General features: G+C 45.1%; 1 protein-coding gene across 1 annotated transcript; it reads left to right on the top strand.

Annotated features, from left to right (window-relative positions):
* Positions 1 to 544: 544 nt before the first annotated feature.
* NEK2 (NIMA related kinase 2) lies at positions 545 to 22,729 on the top strand. The gene is made up of 9 exons (XM_040427580.1): positions 545 to 761; positions 2,837 to 3,054; positions 3,237 to 3,477; positions 3,872 to 3,954; positions 10,273 to 10,399; positions 11,053 to 11,272; positions 13,095 to 13,149; positions 20,786 to 20,862; positions 22,120 to 22,729. The coding sequence occupies exons 1-9, from the start codon at positions 666 to 668 to the stop codon at positions 22,338 to 22,340; spliced, it is 1,338 nt and encodes a 445-aa protein (XP_040283514.1). The 5' UTR covers positions 545 to 665; the 3' UTR covers positions 22,341 to 22,729.
* Positions 22,730 to 24,776: the final 2,047 nt, after the last annotated feature.

Below are 24,776 nucleotides of genomic sequence, written 5' to 3'. Positions count from 1 at the left end.
TATATATATATATATATATATATATATGTTTTGGTAATACATTTTATTCACTTTTTATCAGGTTTTAGAAACATTCCATTTCAAAATTGCAATTGTCCAAATATATCCAGAAGTTAGAGTGCCCCTCGAAATATTCTATACTCGATATTTTCCAAAAGAGCTCTGATAAATGAAAGGAAAAAAAATCCGATTGGTTGCTGTGGGCTCCCCCAAAGTGCTTTACAGCTTGGCTGACAGCTTGTTGTAACCACTTCTGACTGATAGGTGGCGCTGTTACGATACAGTAGGGCTCATGTGACCTAAGACCAACTTCCGTTTCAAACACCCGCTTTCGAATCGCGCCGCGTCTGTCGCTTGGCAACCAGCTTCCAGCCCCGCCCATTCCACCGCTGACTCTGACAACAACAGCTGGGAGGCCGCGTGTTGTGTCGATCGCAACGACCAATCAGCGAATGAGATGCCAGGAGCCGTTAGCCAATCAGCAGGCGGGAAGTTTATAGCCTGTAGCCAATCACCGCGCAGGACACTAGGAAGGCACTACGTTCAAACGGTTTCTAGTGCTGTGTGGCTTTGGCTGCAGGGGCCGGGACTGTTCTGTGTCCGGTTATTCCGAACCGGACCTAAGAACTGTAGGGGGACGTACACGAGTAGGAGACTCCAGGAGCATGCCGTCCAGGGTGGAGGACTACGAGGTCCTGTACACGATAGGTTCTGGCTCCTATGGGAAATGTCAGAAGATCCGTAGGAGAACAGACGGGAAGGTAGGTGGCTGCGAGGTAGCGGGACGGGACGGTCAGTGCCAGCGGGTGGCGAGGGTTGTCTGTCTGTAGAGCTGTTCTTAACCTTGACACTAGGTGGCGCTGTGGATGAAACAGTTGTTGATCACGTGGGGGCCTCACCTTGTGCTGAGCTGCTCACCTGCGCTTCTCCGGGCAGCGCCCCCTGTCTGTGTGACTGTGTATAACCAGTGCGAGAAATGGGGGTAACTTATCAAAACTGCTGCGTAGGGAAAGCGAATTAGTTGCTTAAAGGGAACCTGTCATGTGGATATTTGATTGTATATAATTAGTTAGATTATAATAATTAACTACTAAAAAGTACCTTAGATGTATTCACTTACTGGTGTGACAGATGGTTACCTCATAATATACACACAAAGATGCCGCATGCTAATGAGCTGATTTGAGTCCGGCGTGATGTCATTGAGTCCAGCGTATATTTAATTCAGAGCTATAGCCACTCCCCTGCACACCTGCTGCTGATTCATATGGAAAATAACTGTCATTCAGCAGCAGGTGGGCGGGGAGAGTCAGGAGCTCATGAATATTCAGGACTCATCATTATCAGCTGGAGCTTTTCAATACAAGATGTTGGCAGATTGACTGGGTCAATTAAAGAAAGTGACCCAGCATTGTGCTAAGAGAATCAGTCACTTATTTATGTTGCCCTTAGTTAGGACACCATAAAACTGGTGACAGGTTCCCTTTAAAGCGATCAATCTGGTTATTCCCTTCATGTAAATGGCCACTGGAAATTTTACGTTAGACTGACAGGTTTCTATGAGCAAAGACTCCACTTCTACCTTATGCCAGTTTTATAAAGCTCCTGCAGAATCTGACTAAGCAATGGTAAATCTGTCAGGCCGGGTCATGCACTTCAGATCCAGTCCGAATGAATGAAGGATCCCTAATCTGACACCGTTCTAAGCCAAGGGCTGTTGATTTGAGTAGAGCATTGCTTCGAGAGGTGTCCGATTTTCTGCAATGGAAACCTTTTGAGAGTCCTGTACAGATGACTGACGACCTGTACGTGACTCTTCTCATTCACATCTGTTGCCGTGCAGCCGACGGTAAGAAAGTTGCAGCGGTTGATTGGCCTGTGCCGCGCAGCCCTGACTTCATGGCGCCGTCTGCACTAAATGATCCAAACTGTAAAATAAAAAGGGATGTAAACCTATTAAAGTCGCGTTCTCCTCTCATACAGTGACGACCTAGGACTAGGGTTCAGCGCCTGGTCTTCCCGCTGTGCACAGCTGCATTCACTTGGGGTAGCGCAGTGGCCCCTTCATTCTTCCAGAAGTCAGCCCTTCACAATTATAAAGAATGAATGGAGAGGCGGCTACTTCAATCACAGAAACGTTTGATCCACCTGTCCATTCATTCCCCTTGCATGTGGTGGTCAGTGACTAGTGAGGCGGGACCTGGGACCCCCCCTTCTGGAGATGGATCTGCATCTGAGACATTTGTATCCACCGTTAAAGCAATTTTCTAATGCTAGAAAGGGATGTATGGTTCTTTCCATATTCCCACTGTGAAGAACACTGTAGCACAGCCTAACATTGTCTTAAAGGGGTTGGTTGGCCTTGGAGCCAATCCCTGGGATCCTGCCCTGTTCCCCTGCACATAACAGACCCCACTCGCCTGTCTGTGGTCCTTCCGGTGCTCCGTCCCTTGCTGCTTCTGGTCCCTGCAGGACCAGGAAGCTGCTTGGCCCCCTGTGACTGTTACAGCCAATCCCAGGCCTCAGCAGTCACGGTAGCTAGAATGGTACAACACTGCTTTGCCGTGGTGTTCACTGAGGCCTTTGATTGGCTGCAGCAGTCATGGGACCAAGCCGCTTCCTGGACCTGCGGGGACCAGAAGCTGCTGGCAGTGGGTGTTAGTCTTTTATGTTCAGGGGAGGACCCCAGGGGATGTCTGCTCAAACATTAAACAACCACTTCAGCCCACTTGCTGCGGCTAAAATCTGTAAGGTTGCCTACTGTCATTAGGGCCTAAAGTCAGGATAGACCCGCTATAAATGTGTGTATATAACAGTACAAATGTATGTCCTGCAGGTGCTTGTGTGGAAAGAGTTGGACTACGGCACCATGAGCGAGTCTGAGAAGCAGATGCTAGTGTCCGAAGTGAACCTGTTACGGGAACTTAAACACCCCCACATCGTGCGCTACTACGACCGTATAATAGACCGAACCAATACTACACTTTATATTGTGATGGAGTATTGTGAGGGAGGAGACCTGGCCAGCCTGATCTCCAAATGCACCAAGGAGAGGTAGGTGCCAGTTTTAGCCTGTGGGGCTCCTTGGAAGATGACTTTGTGTATATTGCAGCTGTACATGAAGTATACCGTCATACGGTGCTGTAATATAGACTGTATCCACTGACGGCGCTATCGCTCTTTAGCCTACAGGTCTTCCTAAATGTTCTTGCCTTCGTTTCTTCTGTTCCCCACAGGCAGTATTTAGAAGAGGACTTCATACTGCGGGTATTCGCCCAGCTTGCTTTAGCCCTAAAGGATTGTCACAAAAGAGGTGATGGCGGTCATACTGTTCTCCACCGGGACCTGAAACCTGCCAACATATTCCTCGATGCCAAGAAGAACGTGAAGCTCGGTGACTTTGGCTTAGCCAGGATATTGCACCATGACACCAGCTTTGCAAAAACCTTTGTCGGCACTCCCTATTACATGTCGCCCGTAAGTACCTTTTATCCATGTCACCTCTATCGTCGTCGGGTATTTTGGATCATGTGGCGATATGCTGATATTACAGTAGTGCTCCACTAGCCTGGCACTATTACTGGCTTCCCTTTCATTGGGGCCCAAAAGAGTAAGTTATACACTGGACCTGATGGCAGAATCCTGGGTCTTGCGACCGTCTGGATTCCGGTATGTGGCTCCCTGATAATAGGGTCTGGTATTACTGTATAGATGGACACTTGGAACCTGTCTACAGGTCGTGGCACACCGTACTCATCAGGTCTTGTATAGAAATCGATCTTACCATTCTCCTTGTCCTGACGGAGCAGTAGGCACCGTTCCTCAGGGTACATCCAGTTTGGGATAGACTTAATATTTTCCTCTTCTTTAGGAGCAGATGAACAGAATGTCCTACAATGAGAAGTCGGATATTTGGTCCCTGGGCTGCCTTCTTTATGAGCTGTGTGCTCTTTCGTAAGTACCATGTCCTCTGCTTTCCTCAGTTCTCTTGCCTCCTAATAGGATTTTCCTATTTCCACCCTGGTGCTGTGGCAAAGTAGTCGGGCAAATATATATATATATTTTTTTCTTGGCAGCACAGAGATCTAGTATTACATGGTGCCCTTTCAAATTAAAGGGATCCTTTGTTTAAAAAAACTAAAAAAAACAATTTGCTTTGGGGGTGAGGATAAAGTGTATAAAATAATAAACCGCTGTATTTTTCAGCTGCAGCGATATTACGTTGATAACTTGCGACCACTGCAGCCAATCTGTGGTCACATGTTGTCAGTTTCATGTCATTGCCTCAGCCTAGTATACGAAGATCAGCGGGCGCACCAGAGTGGCAATTCTGGAATGACAGGGAATTACCAGGTAAGCACATTGGGGCAGTGTTAGGAAAACTGTCTTTGTTGCCCATAGCAACCAATCACAACCTTCAGCTGCTGTGAAACTAGAACTCCCAGCATGCAAACATGCTTGGCTGTTTTTCTAAGTCCTCTTGCACACGGCCGTTGTGGTTTCGTTCCATGCATTGGGGACCTCAATTTACGGTCCCCAATGCACGGGCAACGTCTGTGCGGCGGCTGGAACAGATCCAGACCCATTCAAGTTGAATCCGTTCGTTTGCAAAAAGATCAAAAACTAAAAATAGAACTTGTTCGCTGTGATTTTATTTTATTTTATCGGAACTGAAGCATGGATCGTAACCTCAGAGAAGCACTCCATAGTGCTTCCGTCCCGCACCGCATCTCCAGATTTGCGGACCCATTCAAGTGAGCTCAGCCTTCCCTGGTTTACCTGCTCGCCGTCAACATTGCGGTGGTGAGCAGTGTAATTACAAGACGCTGTCCCCACTCACTTCTATGGGACGGCTCTGTAGTATACTCTTGTATAGGAACGAGCCATACCATTGAAATGAATAGGACCGCTTAGGTGTCATTACACTGCTCATCACTGCGGATGCAATGGCAAGCAGGTAAACAATGAAGAGGAGGCAGTGCTGGCACGGCGCACGATTTCTCTTCAAACAGCTGATCTTGTTCTCTCATTTAAAAAAAAATTTTTTTCTCTTTCTCACAAAAAGTTAGGGATATTTGGCTTTACAGGTGTATTCAAAAGTTTAGAGAAGGTCACATGTCCATTAGCACAACTTGCTGTTCTCTAAGGCCTTTCACACGAATGATACGGATTGGCTCAGGATGTGTTCAGTGAAACTCGCAACATTTTGCAAGCAAATTCAGTCAGTTGTCACTGCGATTGCGTTCAGTTTTTTTTTCCCCTTACCCATGACAGCACCCATGTGACTAGGACCTCCCATCCGGGACAGGAAACCTGATGAGATAAAATGGTTCACACCCCCACCACAACCCAGTTCAGGTTTTCTGCCCTCCGGATAGGAGGTACCTGAGGAGTTTCCTTTTTAGGTTCTCACCTCGGAGGGCTGGGGGAGGTCCGGGTCTACAACACCGTAACGGGACCTAGCCCTAGCGGCGTAAGTATCCGGTGGGAGCAGTCACCTAAGCCTGTCCTGCCTCATTGGGGAGCCGTGTTCAGGCGGCTCCTGTCCATGATAGTCCGGCGGCCCACTTCTAAGATGGCGGAGAGTGCTCCGATGCTCTCATGCGTGACGGGGCATTAAAACTCTGCCGGTGGTGCTAACAGGAAGGGGAGGGGCTTGTCGGCCTCATGGATTAGGTTTTTCTGTTGGGCTTACTGTTAAAAGAAGCCGAGGCGCGTAACAAGTTGGCAGCAGGAGGGGACAGCCAGCCATGGTACACACACAGTGCTGGCAAGGATCTGGAGTCTCCACTAAGATGTTGGAACCAGGTGATGCTGGACGCATCGATCCCTTGGAACCCTCGAGGCCCACAAGCCCTGTATTGGACCTGAGTGGGGAAGCTTGACTCTTCGCTTTGGGTGAGATTGACCCTCTATTAATAATTTTGGGTGGTGTGTTTTTTTTTAGGTAGCAAAAACAGCTAAGAAATCTTCCAGCAAAACTAAACATAAGGCATGTGGAGGATGTAGAGTAGCGTCGTCAGCTGCATATGCTAAATCAGGCATGCTCGACCTGCGGCCCTCCAGCTGTTTCAAAACTGCAACTCCCATCATTCCCTGACAGCCGGTAGAAGGGCATCGTGGGAGTTTTAGTTTTACAACAGCTGGAGGGCCGCAGGTTGAGCATCCCTGTGCTAAACAATTATGTAACGCTTGTATAGATAAGTTAGTCATGGAAGAATCCTATAGCTTATCTAAAACCATGCTACAATCTGAAGTGAAGTCCTTCAGTTGGGGCCGTCCGAAATCACCGGAAAGGGGTACCTCGACATGGATTCTGATCTTTCTGGTAAAGATGAAGACCTAGAATCAGGTCAGGAGTTATTGTCTAAATTTATGTCTTCAGATGAGGATTCAGCGGGGAAAGTGTTTTTTCCATCTGAAGATATTGAGCCCCTATTAAAAGCCGTAAAAACCACGATGTAGTTGGAGGACGTTAAACAGCCTAAGACTATTGCCGACCAAGTTTTTGAGGGCCTTGGCCCTAAGCGCCATAGGGTTTTATTTTTTTTATTTTTTTCGTTCATCAGAACATAGAAGCATTGATTAGAAAAGAATGAAAAAACCCTGACAGAAATTCTTTTTATACCGAATTCTGTTAAAAGAAAATATCAGTTTGAGTCAGTGGCGGGCGTATAGGACAGTTTCAGCTGTTGATGCTCCTGTAGTCAAAATAGCCAAAATATCTACTCTTCCGTTTGATTTGGGCTGTTTTAGGAGACCCTTTAGATAAAAGAGCAGATGTTTATCTTGAGCGTACTTTGGAATGGGCCTTTACAAGTCTCAGGCTGGCCATTGCCGCCCCCTGGTCACTTAAGGCTATGGTTAGGTCAATTAGAATCCTATATTGGAGACAAAACCCCCAGAGAGGACTTACTTTTCTCAAGGCAGCAGACTTCCTTGCAGACGCTTGTACTGACGTGGCCCGTTTTTCTGCCAGAGCAGCCGCTATGTCAAATGCAGAAAGGCGTGCTATTTGGCTTAGATCATAGAAAGGGTATTCAGGGTCCAAGTTTAGACTTTGCTCTCTCCCTTGTGAAGGTTCTAGATTGGTTCCTCTCTGGATGACATCTTAGAGAGAGCCTCTGATGGAAAGAAGGGGTTTCCGGTTCCCCAGAGAACTTAATTATTATTATTTTTTCCGTAAACCTCAGGCTAGTTTTAACCCCCTGGTAACTTTAAAACGCTTTGACTTATCCAGGACATTCTGAGATTGTTTTTTCGTCACATATTGTACTTCATGACACTGGTAAAATGAAGTAAAAAAAAATCATTTTTATTTATAAAAAAATTGAGAATTTCCAAGTTTCAATTTCTCTACTTCTATAATACATAGTAATACCTCCAAAAATAGTTATTACTTTACATTCCCCATATGTCTGCTTCATGTTTGGATCATTTTGGAAATTATATTTTATTTTTTGGGGATGTTACAAGGCTTAGAAGTTTAGAAGCAAATCTTTCAGAAGTTTTCAAAAACCCAATTTTTAGGGACCAGTTCAGGTCTGAAGTCACTTTGCGAGGCTTACATAATAGAAACCACCCAAAAATGACCCCATTCTATAAACTACACCCCTCAAGGTATTCAAAACTGATTTTACAAACTTTGGTAACCCTTTAGGTGTTCCACAAGAATTAATGGAAAATAGAGATACAATTTCAAAATTTCCCTTTTTTGGCAGATTTTCCATGTTAATTTTTTTTTTCCAGTTACAAAGCAAGGGTTAACAGCCAAACCAAACAATATTTATGGCCCTGATTCTGTAGTTTACAGAAACACCACATATGTGGTCGTAAACCGCTGTACGGGCACACGCAGGGCACAGAAGGAAAGGAATGCCATACGGTTTTTGGAAGGCAGGTTTTGCTGGACTGTGTTTTTTTTTTTTATGTCCCAATTGAAGCCTCCCTGATGCACCCCTAGAGTAGAAACTCCAAAAAAGTTACCCCATTTTAGAAACTACGGGATAGGGTGGCAGTATTGCTGGTACTATTTTGGGGTACATATGATTTTTGGTTGCTCTATGTTACACTTTTTGTGAGGCAAGGTAACAAATAGCTGTTTTGGCACAGTTTTTATTTTTATTTTTTGTTATTTACAACATTCGTCTGACAGGTTAGATCATGTGATATTTTTATAGACCAGGTTGTCTCGGACGCGCTGCCTTCCATGCCATCGGGTCCCCCCCCCTACAGCCGCATGGGGACCCGATGGCACCGCCGCCCGCAGGATAAGGCAAAACCGCAACCCAATCCCCCCCCCCCCCCCCCCCCCCGGCATTGACCGGATGCATGATTTCAGCTGACATCCTGTTGTGATTAACCCCCGCTGCGCCGCAATGCAGTTTTAAAGTTAGGACGTACCGGTATGTCCTCGGTCCTTAAGGACTCGGCAAACATGGCGTACCGGTACGTCCTAAGTTCCTAAGGGGTTAAAATATTCTTGTCAGCAGCCTCTAGGTTACATCCTTCCTTAAGACCATTGTCTCCTCCTCCCTGGGATTTGAATACGGTTCTTTCTGCCTTATCTCAAAAGCTGTTTGAACCATTAAATGAGATTTCTATTAAAATGCTCTCCTTTTGAAATGGCCTTCCTTCTAGCAATAACCTGTGCTAGACAGGTTTCTGAGATTCAAGTGTTTTCTGCTTTCCCTCCCTATACCACATTTTTGGACGATAAAGTTATCATCAGACTAATTCCATCTTTCCAGTTGAAGGTGGTCTCAGATTTTCCCAGAAGTCAGGATGTGGTTCTTCCCTCCTTTTGGCCAAATCCAGCGAATCCGTCAGAAGAAAAATTTCATTGTCTGCTTTTTTTAAATTTTTACCTAGATTCCACTTCTCCTTGGAGGATAGATGAAAATCTCCTAATCCAAAAGTGTAGGTGCCGCAAGGTTTCCACTAGCGTTATTGCTAGATGGGTAAAGAATGCTATTTCTCTTGCTATTCTTCCCTTAGTCTGCCCCCTCCAAGGGGGTTTGGGGCTCATTCTACTAGGGCCATTGCGACCTCTTGGGCAGAGAGGGCAGATGCTTCTCTGGCCCTGATAGAGCTGCTACTTGGAGCTCTCCCCATACCCCGCCCCCCCCCTCATTTTGTCTGTTTTTTAGCTTAGTCTCGCATGGGTGAGGGGGGAAAACCATAATTGCTCTTACCGGTAATTGTTTTTCTTGAAACCCATGACGCATCCCAAAAATTTCCCTCCCTAATAAAAAAAAAAGTGATAGAGCCTCTTTTCCTTGAAAATTTAGAGGAACTACCGGATGGATTCTCTTTCTACTATTCATGTTGTGCTCTGTTCTTTTAATCCTTCTTGCTTGGTGGTTGGCACACCTCGGATTTTGGTTTATTATAATCACTGAGATGTGGTGGGGGTGAACCATTTTATCTCTTCAGGTTTCCTGTCCCAGATGGGAGGTCCTAGTCGCATGGGTGCCGTCATGGGTTTCAAGAAAAACAATTACCTTTTAAGAGCAATTATTTCCTGCAAGGGTGCAATCCATTTTGATGTGTTTTTCACGCGTGTGAAAAATAAACCTGAAGGTTTACAAACAACATCTCCTAGTGACCATCAGTGAAAAATGCATTGCACCCGGATTACATCCAGATACAATGCGTTTTTTCACTGAAGTCCCATTCTCTTCTATGGGGCCAGAGCTGCGTGAAAAACGCACAATATAGAACATGCTGCGATTCCTCACGTAACGCAGAACTGATTCATGGGGGGAAAAAAAAGCTCATGTAACACAGACCTATTGCAATGAATGGGTCAGGATTCTGTGCAGGTGCTATGCGTTCACATGCATTGCACCCGTGCGGAAAACTCGCTCGTGTAAGGGGGCCTAACAAAAGAGCTTAACGGCAAAATTCACAACAGGTGTTTGATCCAAAAATCGCCCAATGGGATGCCATGCTTAAGCAGACAGTAAGCTGACAGCAGGAGACGTCGTTGTCAATCTGTAATTGATGCTGAAGGCCACATGACAAGTTATTGAGACACTGACCTTTTGTGGGGGTATACCCACCGCTGGGGTTGGAGGAAATCACCATTGCTGCTTCTACTTAAATGCCCGACTTTCATGATATAATAAAATCACTGGAGTGGGAACTTTTTGATGTTTTCCATAAATTTCACCCAAAAGCCAAATATCCTTAACGTTTTGTGAGTAGTAAGGTGTCGTGTGTGGTGTTTATTTTATTTCAATTTATATATACTTTTTTTTTTGTTTTTAGGCCGCCATTTACTGCCTTTAACCAAAAGGAGTTGGCAGAAAAGATCAGAATAGGAAAATTTCGGAGAATCCCCTATCGATATTCTGAAGAACTGAACCAAATTCTTACAAAAATGCTGAATCTGAAGGTGAGCGTATGTTGAATTGAGTCGTAATGAAATAAGTGACCCGGGCAACACGTATTTACTGTCATTCAAAATCTTCTGTCCATGAATTTTATTGGTAAAAACCGGACTGTATGTTCTGTAGCCACGTGATGTAGCCATGTTCCTAAAACTCTCTCCTGGGAATCTTTCACCCCTGGACAGGCAGCCATTTCTGCTGCAGAAACTGGGTAGTAACTGCCCTGGAACAAGCATGAGTTGGCAAAGTGCTCACCTACAGACAGGCGTTCGTGCCCCTGGACGGTGCTAAACAGACCTGTGTAGTTGAGTCTATAGACTAGTGGTGGGCTCTTGGCCTCCCTGCGGCCCCTGGATTCCCTTGCTGAGTACTCGACTATATACATGACACGCTGAAGTTACTTCTTTCCCATGTTAGAGGGGTTGTCCCACAGGGAACATTTGTAGAATAATCACAATAATTGATAAATATCTGGTTGAGAATCCCATCGATCACTGGAATGGACGTCCTCAGCCATCGTTCCTCATCACCACAAAAAAAAAAAATTGGAGTAGTTTGAATGGAGCAGAAGTCGTACATTGCACTCTACTACTCCACCAGTGTCTGTCTTGCTTTGTAGATGTGCATTTTGTGACTTGGTGGTTCTTTCTTCTTACAGGATTACTTAAGACCTTCCATTGAGGAGATATTGCAGCACTCCCTATTAGCAGACTGGGTGTTAGAGGAACAAAACAGAATAGGTGAGAAGCGTGTTCGTCGATCTGCAGAACAAGACCAACTTCTCCAGCCGGATCCAGTCCTCGCCGAGCTACGGTTAAAAGAACAGCAGCTGCTGGCGCGGGAGAAGGCTTTAAAGGAACGAGAGGAGCTACTAGAGCGTACGTTCATTTTAATAAATACGGCATAGGGATTATTACCATACCCTCCAGCCAAATGTGTGGTTCAAAAGCCAAGTTCCATGTCCTTAAATTGGGCTTCACTTCAAACGAATGTATAGAACATACACCTCAGTGTAAAGTAATGCTCAGAGTTTGAACTCAATGATAATGAGGTGCCTCAAAGCGGCATTCCCCTCCACCATAAATGTTATAGTTTTATTTTAGGAGCGTTTTATGCCAACTTCTTCACAACCACTGTTTTTAAGGTGGCCGCTCATCGGACTTAACTAAAACAATTGGCACCGCTAATGATCCATAGAATGTGTTTTTTTTTTTTTTTTTTCCCCCCCACTGTGGCAAAAACTAAACCATGGCGGAACTGCTGTTTTTGCTGCACTGATGGTAAAGTGTAAAAAAAAAATATGGCTCTTGGAATCTAACAATGAAAAATCTTGTGCCGTTAAAGGGGTTTTCTGGAATTTTAATATTGATAGGCTTGCAATATCTGTTTGGCCGCATTCTGACACACCGCACCCAAGCTGATCAGTTGTTTTGGAGTAGTTCCAGAGCTACGCTAAAACAGATCGGCGGGGGGTGTCTGATCTCTGCTGATAAAATATTAATGGCCCATCCTGAGAATAAGACATCCGTATTAAAATCCTGGGAAGCGCTATTAGGATAGATTCACATGTAGGTTTTTGCTGCCTTTTTTTTTCTGTACTTTTATGTTTTATGTCATATGTTTTTTTTGCCAGCTCATGGGGAAATATGCTTTCGGCTTTTTTTTCCTTTTAGGTAGTCTCTTGTCTTTCTGACTTTTTTTTAAATTTATTTTATATATATTTTTTTTTTTACAGCCCTCAAAAAACCACCTGTGCTTAGTTGTGTGTTTTGTGTGGACCCTTAAAGGGGTTCTGCAGTTTGTTTTAACTGATTATCTATCCTCTGGATAGATCATCAGCTTCTGATCAGCGGGGGTCCGACACCCGGGACCCCTGCCGATCAGCTGTTTGAGAAGGCAGCGGCGCTCCAGTAGCGCCGCGGCTCCAGTACCGCCGGCCCACTGACGTCACGACTATCAACTAGCGTGGGCGGGGCTAAGCTCTGTTCAGTGAATGGAGCTTAGCCCCGCCCACGCTCGTTGATACTAGTCGTGACGTCAGCGGGCCTGTGGTAAACAGTGACAAGGCTGCGGCACTACTCAAACTGCTGATCTGCGGGGGTCCCGGGTGTCGGACCCCCGCCGATCAGAAGCTGCTGATCTATCCAGAGGATAATCATTAGTTAAAACAAAGTGCAGAATCCCTTTTAAGGAATTTACCAGCAGGAAAATGGTTGCTAATGGCAGAGTAAATAAAATCGGCGACACTGCCCTCACCGATCCCTGTGCTCCTATTATGATGCTGCCTGGGTTCCTGTGGTCCCTACCTCCTGGTTACATCTCATCACACTGGAAATGCCCACTCAGCCTTTCAGAGGCCACAGTGCTGACAAGCCTCAAGTGCTGACCGGCTGAGCTGGAATTTCCTGTGTTGAGTTGGTATCAGACTCGTAGAGGGACCGAAGAGCAGCAGCAGGCGGAGGCTTTCCCTACTATCGCACTAGCTAGCCATTTCACTGTCGGCAGTATATGGGGATTTGGTGTTTTCTTGCACTCAATTCGTGCCCTGCAAACAGTTGTTTCCATCTAAGCATCACTTGGGTCCTAGGCACTGTTGTAACACCCCCCACCCCATCAGATGTGTAAATATTCAGTCACAAGTTCTCAAGGCATGAAATTTGTAGTAGGATTTGCTCAGCATTTAATTTTTTTTCCTCCCAGAACGAGAGCGAGAGCTGTGTGTACGGGAGAGACTTGCAGAAGACAAACTAACAAGGTAAGACATTATATCTCTTTAGTTGGTATCTAAAAATGAAAAAAGCCCTTGTATATGGTCTGAAACGTCGCTATTCCTAACATGGGCCAATAAAATCGCTTACATTCACTTTCAATGGGAATTCAACAAGAGGTTAGGTATACAGATATCATGCTTACTAAAATTCATGCTTATTTTCCCCGGCGCCTCCACAACTGCACTCAAAGGAGGGTGTCCCTGCCTCCCAGGACAGGAAACAACGTTGAAGCTCAAGTTTAAAAGGCCCCCTCCCTTTACCCGCTTCACTTGTTGTTTCCTGTCCTCAGGGTTCGCATGGAAGCCACTCCTGCAGAGTCGGGAGTTCAAGTGAAGATTCGCACGGCCTGGTAGTTTGCCCCATCCAGGAGGGTCTGTGCAGGGGACGGGGATTGAAGAGGGCCTGGTGCCTCTGTCCCGTTCCTTTGGCGTAAGCCCTTCAGTGAAGGCGGCCCTGGGCATCCGCTTCCCCGGTTACGGCACCAGCGGGAAGCAAAGGATCGCGCTCATGTGCTTAATAGGCCGGAACTCTCGTGGCAATAGTTCCGCTTTGCCAGGTCTGTGCGTCACTTCCGCTGGCTCTTGACGTCAGAGGCCTGGCGGATATCTGGGGAATGTCGGGAGCATGGAGCGCATCAGACAGTGTCCTGCTCGTGCAGTATGTCTGCTCCTGTGGAAGCTCCTGACATGTCCCGTAAACCTGTGGATCCATCTGCTGCCCAGAGCCCGGTAAGTCTCCTCCTAACAGTTGTGCCTCACACGTTACTTTTTTTATTTTTTTTAAACTCATTTTATTGAAGTTTAACAAGTAAGGCAAGTTTCATCAGGACGAAGCAGGGGTAACCCTTTTAAGTACGTGCCATCCCACATGAGGTGCGAAAAATCAGCACCATCCTGCGAGCACCTATGGCATCTATTGTGTGATATCCTGCCCATTTTGTGTAGTCTAGTGGGCGTGAGGTAACTTCTGTGCAGAATAAACAGCTGAATCAGCCTGTTATTAATTGATGGAGAGACCTTTACTGGAGCCATCAGGGCTTCATTCCAGTCATCAGCCGTCAGAGAAGGTATTGATTGTCTCCACTTTCCCTCGACAGCAAGAGGGTTCATCAGCATTCGGTTATTGAGCAGGTGCGTATAAAGCACAGAAATGATGATCTTAGAACACCTATTAAAGGGTATTTTGAAATTTTCCGATCTCCTGCCCCAAATTGAGCTGTTATCTGCAGCTGAGATACGCGTTATCTAAAGAGGTAACTCGAATTTTCTCCTGCATCTGCGAAAAGGAGCACAGAGCGCCCCCAACATATAGGTCTCTCAGGGTAAGAACCCCGTGGGACTTCCACAGGTTCAGTCCTTCCAATTCTTTCAGATGAGTGAACATGGGGTTATCCCATATCGGTATATCACCCGGGAGATCCTTAAATGATTGCATCTTGGCAGCACTCTACACCTGGTGAGCCAATTTATGTATAGGAAGCAAGCTCATAGTGACAGAACGTGACCCCTCCATCAATTGCCAAAGGGAGGACATGCGGAATATTATCTCAGGGAATATTTAGGTATTTGGCAATTCTGACGTTGGGATCCAGGGAGCTAGGAATTTCAAGAAGGAAGAAATCAGGCAGGGCGGCTCCTTCCTCTAGCTTAGATCTCTGCAGAACATTAAGGGCTGTTTCACACGAGCGAGTCCATTGCGGGAATCACGCTCTGTGTGTGAGTGTGATCCTCCGCTTTGGACTTGCAGGAGCACACGGCATTATCATGATTTATAATGCTATCTGTCTCTGCTTGACCTTATTTCTACAGAATCATACTGACAGCTTTATGTCACTATGATTCTGTGGAAAAAAAGGCCATGCAGAGACACATAGCATTAGAAATCATGATAATGCCGTGCGCTCCTGCAAGTCCAGAGCGGAGGATCACACTCGCACACGGAGCGTGATTCCTGCAATGGACTCGCTCGTGTGAAACAGCCCTAAGGGAAAGTTTCTGTCTAGACTCCCCCAAAATAAAGTTGGCCACTAATGAATGAATGCGACCAAAGAAACCCTGTGACACCGGTGTGTATGCATGCGCCAGGACGTATAGCCCTTTAGGTAAGAGAATCATTTTGACCAGATTTAATCTTCCCATGGTTGATAACGGTAGGGACTTCCATGTTCTAAATTTATCAGTAAACAGGGGTTCCAGGGGTGCTATATTTAAGGAATACGCTAATTGGGGATCCCTGGTGATCACAACTCCCAGATACTTGAAGCGGTCTACATCCGATAAGTTACAGTATTATGAGGGCCACGTATGTGCCCATAGGGGCATAATTGCTGATTTCATCCAATTTATGTGTAAACCCGAGTACATGTTACCTTTATTGGGGGAAGGGGAGCACAGTTGTATTGTTTTTCCCCCACTGGTGTTGGCCTTAATTTAAACTTCTTAGTTGCTAGTTCGCCCCAAAAATTTATCTTGCTTTATAGGGCAGTGAGGCCAGCACCGTGAAAACCTCTAGTGGAGATTCGGCACGGAGAAAATGTGCAAAAAATCCCGGCCGTTTAAGTCTAAAAAAGCACTTTCTCCTACCTAGGTGTACAGACAAAGTAGTGACTGAAGAATCCCCATCCTTCCTAGAATCCATAAGAAATATGATCAAGGAAGAAGTAAAAGCGGTGATAGACGCAAGATTGCCACGAGGTTCCCCCCAACCATCAAGAAAAATAACTGAAATAAAGTGGCCATGGGAGGAAATGCTCAAAAACCCCAAACACTGTGGCGTGTTTATAACCAGGGGAGCAATTCCTCTGCATGTGATCCACTGCTAACAGCAATCCCCAGAAAAAATGCATACAATGGAGGATGTCGGCAGTGGATCACATGCACCACAATGGCATCCTACTCAAGATGGGATAATGTGTGGATGCAAATATAAAAATGCATAAATCGCTGCGAAAGGTGCACCACAATGATATGCAACTGACAACACTGGCCAATCCCTCACCTCAAGCTGATGTTAAGAACGGAGACTTTAGCCAAGGCCTTGGCTAAAGTCTCAGTTCTTAACATCAGCTTGAGGGATTAGCCAGTGTTGTCAGTTGCATATCATTGTGGTGCACCTTTCGCAGTGATTTCCCCCCCCCAAAAACAATAAACCTCACATATATTGGAATTCCTATGTGATCCAGACTCTGATGAGGGTGAAATATTCTCAGGCAGATTCCAAATCTTCTGAGGACGAATCAGGGAAGCCTTTCTGTATTCCTGAAGATACAGAAAAATTATTAAAAACAATAAGAACTACAATGAAGATTGAGAGTCCTTTTTACATCTTCAATCAGTTTAGGATAAAATGTTACAAGGATTGGGTGAAAAGGAAAGTCTTCCCTGGCCATAACATTAAAATGTTGATTGCTAAAGAATGGAAGTAATAATAGATAAGTAGAAAAATCGTGCGGCCATCACCTAAAATGAGAAGTAGTATTCTTTATTCCACGGATAAAATGGTCATAGGCATTGGGCGGACAACACACTGCAGGCAAACACTTGTTGCGATGGCTGTTTTGTGCTGCAGCGCTTCCTCTGGCCATACGAAGCGCTGCGGTGCAAAACGGCCATCGCCACAAGTGTTTGCCTGCAGTGTGTTGTCCGCCCAATGCCTATGACCATTTTATCCGTGGAATAAAGAATACTACTTCTTTTAGGTGATGGCCGCACGATTTTTTTTTTTTAGTGTCTTGGGTAGGGGCTCATGTTTTTTGGTATGAGATGACTGGTACTATTTTAGTGTGCATATGACTTTTTGATAGCTTGGTTTTACGCTTTTTGTGATGTAAGGTGACCAAAAAAATTGCATTTTTGTCTTTTTATTTTTTATTTTATTTATTTTTATATGGTGTTCACCTGGGGGGTTAGGTCATGTGATATTTTTATAGAGCCGATTGATACGGACATGGCGATATCTAATGTCTACTTTAGTTTTTTCCCCCAATCTTTTTTTTTTCTTTTTTTTCTTTACAACTTTTGGGGGTCTGATCCCACTTACAATGCATTACAATACTTCTGTATTGTAATGCATTGGCTGTAAGTGTATTACCAGGCGCGTCCCGCTGCGCCGTACTACTACGGCGCTGGGTGGGAAGGAGTTGAAGGATCAGCCGTTGTTTGTAGATGCTGTATCCGCCCCAGGGTCTCCTTTATGCATTTCCACCCTTCAGTTTAATACCGAGTGCTGATAAAGGTGATAGAGGGAAAGGTGCAGATAATTCTGATAACATTTTGGCTGAAAAGATCCTGGTTTCCCCTCCTTTTCAACCTCGCAGCGGGGGAATTCCGGATTCTCCCATCATATTCAGGCCTATTGCATCAGGGTCCGGTATCTCATCCACATGTGTCTCAAATACACCTAACAGCTTGGAGACTAAACAAGTTATGTTGAAACAAAAGGGTCTGTCAGATCCTGTAATATCCACCCTTTTGTTCAGTAAAAAGGGCACAACTTCCAAGATTTGGAAGAACATGGAAAGCCGCTAAAACTTCTGACGCTTAAGACCACCTTTTTATTGGTAATTACATCGGCTAGAAGAGTTGGGGAAATCCAGGCCTTTTCCTGCAGACCACCTTACCTCACGGTCTTAGACGGCATGGTCTATCTTCATTCAGCAGGACCTGCGCTGACGTCACCACGTTGTGAGCGCAATTATGTCATCAAAGGTCCTTTTGCAGGTCCTGAAAGAAGACTATGCCGGCAGCGTGATCAAGTGGATGAGGTGAGTTAATATTTTTTTTAAGCATTCTGTATTAAGAATGCTATTATTTTCCCTTACAACCATGTTATAAGGGAAAATAATAAAATCTACGGAACACCTAACCTGAACTTCAGTGAAGAAGTCCGGGTTCGGGTACCACATTCAGTTTATCACGCGCGTGCAAAACTCATTGCACCCGCGCAATAAAAAAACTAAACAATGCAATCGCAGTCAAAACTGACTGAAATTGCGTGCGCACTCGCGCGGGTTTCCCGCAATGCACACGCGACTCATCCGGCGCAAATCCGGGACGCCCGTGTGAAAGAGGCCTAAGAGCGAGCACACATTAAAAGGACACCTAACAAGATTTGCCTTGTAATTCCCCCTGAGGAAGGACAGTGATCTGTCTGAAATGCGTTGGAGGAATTTTGGAACCTGCTACTTTCCATAGTTGCAGGAGTGATGTCACTGGCTGCTCCGTGAGAGCGCAGGCCACTAACTCATTTTTCGCACCACGCCACCGGCCGGGGCAGGAGCTGTGAACTCTAAATACCGGATCCGCGAAAGTGTGAGTCCCGAACCATTGGTAGAAAGAGATACACCCGGACAGAGAAGGACTTTAGCCGTAAGGTAAATAGAAGCTATTGGAAACAGAAGTCAATATATTACTGTGGGTACCTTTCCAATAGGGAGGACCACACGATGTGCGTGGTATCCTTGAGATTAACTCTAAAAGGATCTGCAGCAAGCAAGAGTACCATCTCAAGGTGGATAAGAAATATCATTGAATTATGCTCCATTCAGAAGGGCTTGACTCCCCCCTAAAGAGAGAGAGGCACATTCTACAAGGGCAGTTTCTGTGGATCAAATATGCAGGGCAGCCACTGGGCGAACCCTAGTACCTTCTTCAAACATTACAAATTGGATGTGCTCCATAACTATAATTTATCTCTTGGCAGAAAAGTATTATCTGCGGTAGTCCCACCCTAAAAAAAAAAAAAAAAAAAATTGTTACTCCTGTGAGGCGCCGGGGGAAAAAGGGTTAATTACTCTTACTGGTAATTGGATTTTCCAATATCCTCCACAACAGCACTGGAGTTTCCCAACCCATTTCTATTTTTCTGTGACATAATTGTGATCATGTATTATTTGAATATTTCAGTACACTTGCTTTGCATTACTAATGAGTCCTATGTCATTAACTGAAGCAGGAAAAGGGAGGGGGCCTTTTAAACTTGAGCTTCTACGTTGTTTCCTGTCCTGTGGAGGCGGGGGCACCCTTCTGTGAGTGCCGTTGTGGAGGCTATTGGAAAATCCAATTACCGGTAAGGCCGAATGTACACGGCCGTGTTCCTAGGCCGACAGCGGTCCGTGGTATGCCGGGCTGGATTCCTGTTCAGCGCAGGAGCACACGGCCTCATTGGTTGCTATGACGCCGTGCGCTTCATGCCGCCGCTGCACTACAGTAATCGTATAGATAATACGAGTGTATTACTGTAGTGCAGCGGCTGCATGAAGCGCACGGCGTCATGGCAACCAATGATGCAGTGTGCTCCTGCTCTGAACAGGAATTCTGCCCGGCATACCACAGACCGCTCTCTTCCCCGGAACACAGCTGTGTGCATTCGGCCTAAGAGTAATTAACCCTATTGCGCCAACTTCTTCCTCAGAGCTGTGCAGAGATCGTCATTGCTCACATCAGTTCTTGTTCCTAGTGGGTCACACAGTCTGACCGCTTCATATTAGATCTACTAGGAGGTTATCTGACATCCTCTGAAAGTTGGCCCATCTGTATATTCTTGTTTTTTGTGGTATTCCTACAAAAATATACGAAGGCCTCATTCAGACTGAAACACTCCCACATTATGGCAGTGTCCGCACTACAGCTGCAAATCCTGGCCTAACTGGGAGCCTAATGGTCCAAACGTAAAGCCTGTGGTCAGGCTGGGATTTGTGGCTTGGGTACAGACTACAATCCACCCACATTGCGCCCTCTGCCCAAAACTTACATTTAAAGTGATGGTCTCATTCAGAGTTCTGCATGTGTTTCACATCATAGTCTCCTAGATTCAACATCTGTGTTCAGAGACTGGCAGGAGTGGACTGGCCATAGACCTCACGGGGAAATTGCCCAGGGTGCCGCCGGGGCCCTCCTCACGGCCGGCCAGTGGAAGTTTTTGGGGATGTATTTTGTGATGGACTGTGGTATTTGGCTCTGTTGGGGTGGTATAATGTGCTGCAATGACCCTGCCTTCCATCAATTTGGACCAGACTACAAAACGGGGCCACTTTTTTAGTATTTTTTTTTCCAGGGCCACTTTAAAGCGGTTGTCTCACTTAAGCAATAAACATTTTATCATGTAAAGAAAGTTAATACAAGGCACTTACTAATGTATTATGATTATCCATATTGCTTCCTTTGCTGGCTGGATTCATTTTTTTTCATCACATTAGACACTGCTCGTTTCCATGGTTACAAACCACCCTGCAATCCATCAGTGGTGGCCGTGCTTGCACACTATAGGAAAAAGAGTCGGCCTCTCTGGTGGCCAGGACCGTGAGAGTGCACATAGGCTGGTGCTTTCTCTTATATGATGCAAGTTTGACCACCACTGATGGATTGCAGGGTGGTCTGTAACCATGGAAACGAGCAGTGTATAATCTGATGGAAAAATGAATCCAGCCAGCAAAGGAGGCAATATGGACAATCACAGTACATTTGTAAGTGGCTTCTATTAACTTCCTCTACATGATAAATGCCACTTACTGAAATGAGAGGACCCCTTTTAAGTTCCCAGTCCACCCCTGGAGACTGGACATGGCTGATGCTAATATTTCTGTTCAGATTTTGACTTTTTGCTCATTTTTCATGTTTTCAGGTCAGAAAACTTGATGAAGAACTTCAATCTCCTTAAGGAGCAACGGTTTTACGGCACCGGTGTGGAGAATGCACTAGGTATGAGAGCCAACAGAAAGCCTCTCGAAGCTTTACTTGATTGGCAGAACTATCCTGAGTAGTGTCTCTTTTTAACCCTTTGTGTTAGTATGTGAGCTTTGTCTTGTCTACGTTGAGTATTTGTGATGTTGAATAAATTATTTTTGTAGTGTGTTCTTCTAACAATTTATGGTGGGGGAGAGAGAATGACATGGCCTACAAGGGAAAAAGAGTAAAACCTGCCAGCCTCTTACGTTCATCATCCCAAATCTTAAAGGTGTCACATTGAGATTTTTACATTAGTGTTCACTTCTTCGTGTGTATTAAAGGGGTTGCCTGGCCTTTCTGCCAACTACCCCTGTGTGTCTAAATTAAAATAAAAAAACTCACCAAGCAGTGGTCCAACCGCTGCTCAGCTCCTGGCCACTTCAAGTCACCAAAAGACCGCAAAACATCTTGGTCCCATGACCGCTGCAGCCAAGCACAATCCTCAGCGGTCACGTCGGCTTGACTGATATGTCACAGCTGACAACAGGAGCGTTTCAGGAACAATCTAACACGTCATCCAAGTCATTTCTAATGGTTAAAAGTGATTGTCTGGACTCGTACTGTAAGAATTGGTCTATATCAGCCTCTGAATGGTAAGAAGAATGTTGTCATTCACTGACACACAACAGAGGAATTAATTTAGAGAGCTCCTCTTTTTATAGAGTCATTTAAAATTTTCCTAAATACCCCAAAAATGCCCTTAAGACATGTTTTGATTTAGACTTGCTGCTTCTCAGAAAGAAGGGGTGGTGCGTGTCATCCCCTGATCAGAAATACCCCCCCCCCAAAAAAAAAGATTTAATGTCTCAAAGTAATGAATTTCAGTTTCATGGAACTTGCTGTCCATTACAGGAGCTTATTGAGCATTTTACCACGTGCTGCAGCCCTTTTAGCTCTAAGAATCCATTTTATAGACTAACACATGTATGAATAGACTTTTTAAAAAATAAATAGTGTTTGCCCTTTTAAGACAACTTATTCCCCCCTTCCCCCTCCTTATCCCCTGATAAGTGCCCGATTGGAGGAGGTCTGGCCGCTGTAGCCTCCCACTGCACTGCGCTTCCCCTTCTGAATGGAGCAGTTATCATGCATGTACTCGCCTATCTCCGACAGTCCAATAAAGCTGGACCCCCTCCTATCAGACACTTATACCCTATTCTGTCTTAATACGACTACCGCTTTAATATATATATTTTTTTCCTTGTCTCACCCTCTCCCTTCTATTTACAGATCCTACCTTGGAGAAATCGTCTTCTATGCGCAGCAAGAAGAACGTCCACTTTGGTACAGAGAGCAAAGAGAACCGTAATGGGAGCAAGTATCCCCCTACCCAAGAAAAGTGCACCGAGCTAAAGCAGCGGCTGCAGGCGGCCAATGTGCGGGCGCAGGCTCTGTGTGAACTGGAGAAGAACTTTCAGCTGAAAAGCCGCCAGCTACTGGGGATGCGCTGATATATGCGGTTATAGATTTTATAGATTTAATATATACAGTAGCTGGTCTCTTACTGTAGCTTGCATGGAGTCAGGTCAATGGTTTGCAATGTGTTCAAGGAATGTGAGGTTTCTGTAGCTGATACAGATTTATTTTTTTTTTTAAAAAGCTTTGTTAGGTTGGCTTTGTCCCCATTTCTCCATAAAACACCTAAAATCTAATTTTCTTGCATCCTCCCACCATCGGTTGCATTTGCCACATTGGTAAAAACTTCCCATTTTTTTGTTTTGTTTTGTAGTCTGAAAATCCTGCAGTGCCTTACATGTGCGTTATTGTGGATGTGTTTTTGCCCTTTATGCTGTTGGATGTGCTGTATTTGTGTATGTTGTGGCTCCTTCCACTGTCCAGGAACATGTATTACCTTTTTTTTTTTTTACCCAGTGTCCATATTTCTTTCACACTCTGAGTTTTATACTGTACAAGTAGGAGTTTTTTGGCTGGTACTGTACATACAGTAATGAAAAATGGAACCCTCGCCCGCAGCTCATCCTGCCACAGGTAGAACGTACTATAGACTAGAGCGGCGCTGCAAGACAGCCCGATGGTGAATATAGTTAAGTAATAAATCGCCTGAGGCTGGGATCTGCGCTCCCCCAGTTTGCTGCACAGATTGGCCAATCACAGACACACTACAATTGCACACACTGTATATTTGTAAGCCAACGTTCAGAGATACTTCAAATACTTCTGTACCTTCAAGAATTACCGCAAGATTCAGTCGCTCCTATTTGGTGTTCCTCCTTCCATGATGTTATGCAGCCATCTCCCTATAACAGCGCGCGGGCATGTCCTTTCTGCTGCAGCTCTTTCCTATAACAGTTCTGGTGCATGTAAACTTTCCCAGCTTCTAACAGTAGAGGCAGGTGAAGGATGGAACTGAGACTGTGCGACCATGCCCATCCAGCTCAGTAGGTGGACGTGCACATTACTATACCAATTAAACACTAAGGGGCGCCATTATAATCAAGTAGAAAGATCATCTCAAAACTAGTTTTTCATGCTGAATTATATGAAAACAGTTAATGTTGGCACAATCCGCTTAAAGTGATTTTATCTCAGCAGAAAGTTATATAAAAAGAAAAACAAATGTGCATTAGTGAGATTTTTATACTGATGGGTGGGGGTCCAACACCTGGGACCTCCGCCGAATTGCTGTTTGAGACTGCACCGGCGCTCCTGTGAGCGCCACGGTCTTCTCGCAGCTCACCAAGCACTGCGCCGTACATTATATAGCAGCTGTGCTTGTTATCACGCTCAGCGCCATTCACTTGAATGGAACTGAGCTGCTTCTAGGCCACGTGACCTAAACGTCACATCACTGGCCTAGGGAAAGCTTAGAAAAATGCTGGTGCTTCTCAAATAGCTGACCAGCAGGGGTGCCGGGTGTCGGACCCCCACCGATCAGATACTGAGGATAGGTGATCTGTATAAAAATCTCAGAAAACCCTTTTAAAGGGTCCTTTGGTAGATGTATGAGTTTTTAGTTTTTTTTATGAGGTATCAGGGCACGTTGACATGCTGCTTATCTTTAGTGCCTGAAGGAACATTGATCAGTTACATCTCAGCTCACACAGGGTTGGCTTCTTGGTAGTGTCAGAGATTAGATAGAACGTTCATTAATACACATTTAAGGGCCCTTTGGTAGATGTATGAGTTTTTTGTTTTTTTTATGAGGTATCAGGGCACGTTGACATGCTGCTTATCTTTAGTGCCTGAAGGAACATTGATCAGTTACATCTCAGCTCACACAGGGTTGGCTTCTTGGTAGTGTCAGAGATTAGATAGAACGTTCATTAATACACATTGAAGGGCCCTTTGGTAGATGTATGAGGTTTTTTTTTTTGTTTTGTTTTTTTCTCACCTGCCACATCTCAGGGCACGTTGACATGCGGCTTATCTTTAGTGCCTGAAGGAACATTGATCAGTTTCATCTTGGCTCACACAGGGTTGGCTTCTTGGTAGTGTCAGAGATTTAGATAGAACGTTCATAAAACTGAGGCTTGTTGACATCTCTGATATATTATCTGAAATATAGAGCTGCATATTAATACTATTATAGGATCATTAATCTGAGCAATATAAGTGACCCGGCGCAAGGTCCGATCCATTTCTGACCTGTAGTACATGTGCTTCACAGCTTCGAGTAACAAGCCACGGCCACAATGTTCCTCTGCCCCTTGTGGAAGACAAAAGGAGCGTCCAAGGGTTGAGTAGGTTTTGGGACTCTTCTGTCAGGTTTGTTTTATGACATTAAGGCCTCCTGCACACGTCCGTGTTTTGATCAGTGATTTCCATCAGTGATTGTGAGCCAAAACATGGACTGGAGCCTAAACAGATATAAGGGATGAGGGAAAGATCTGCAACTGTTCTGTGTCTAGAGCCGCACCTGGTTTTGG

This window comes from Bufo bufo, chromosome 4 (genome assembly GCF_905171765.1).
Source record: "Bufo bufo chromosome 4, aBufBuf1.1, whole genome shotgun sequence".
NCBI lineage: Eukaryota > Metazoa > Chordata > Amphibia > Anura > Bufonidae > Bufo > Bufo bufo.
This window is presented reverse-complemented; position numbering and strand designations above follow the sequence as displayed.

Bases quoted from the DNA above. Each gene is read 5' to 3' on its own strand.
- NEK2 (XM_040427580.1), top strand. From the start codon at position 666: ATGCCGTCCAGGGTGGAGGACTACGAGGTCCTGTACACGATAGGTTCT. The intron at 3,055-3,236 runs GTAGGTGCCAGT...TGTTCCCCACAG, and splicing joins TCCAAATGCACCAAGGAGAG to GCAGTATTTAGAAGAGGACT. The intron at 3,478-3,871 runs GTAAGTACCTTT...CCTCTTCTTTAG, and splicing joins CTCCCTATTACATGTCGCCC to GAGCAGATGAACAGAATGTC.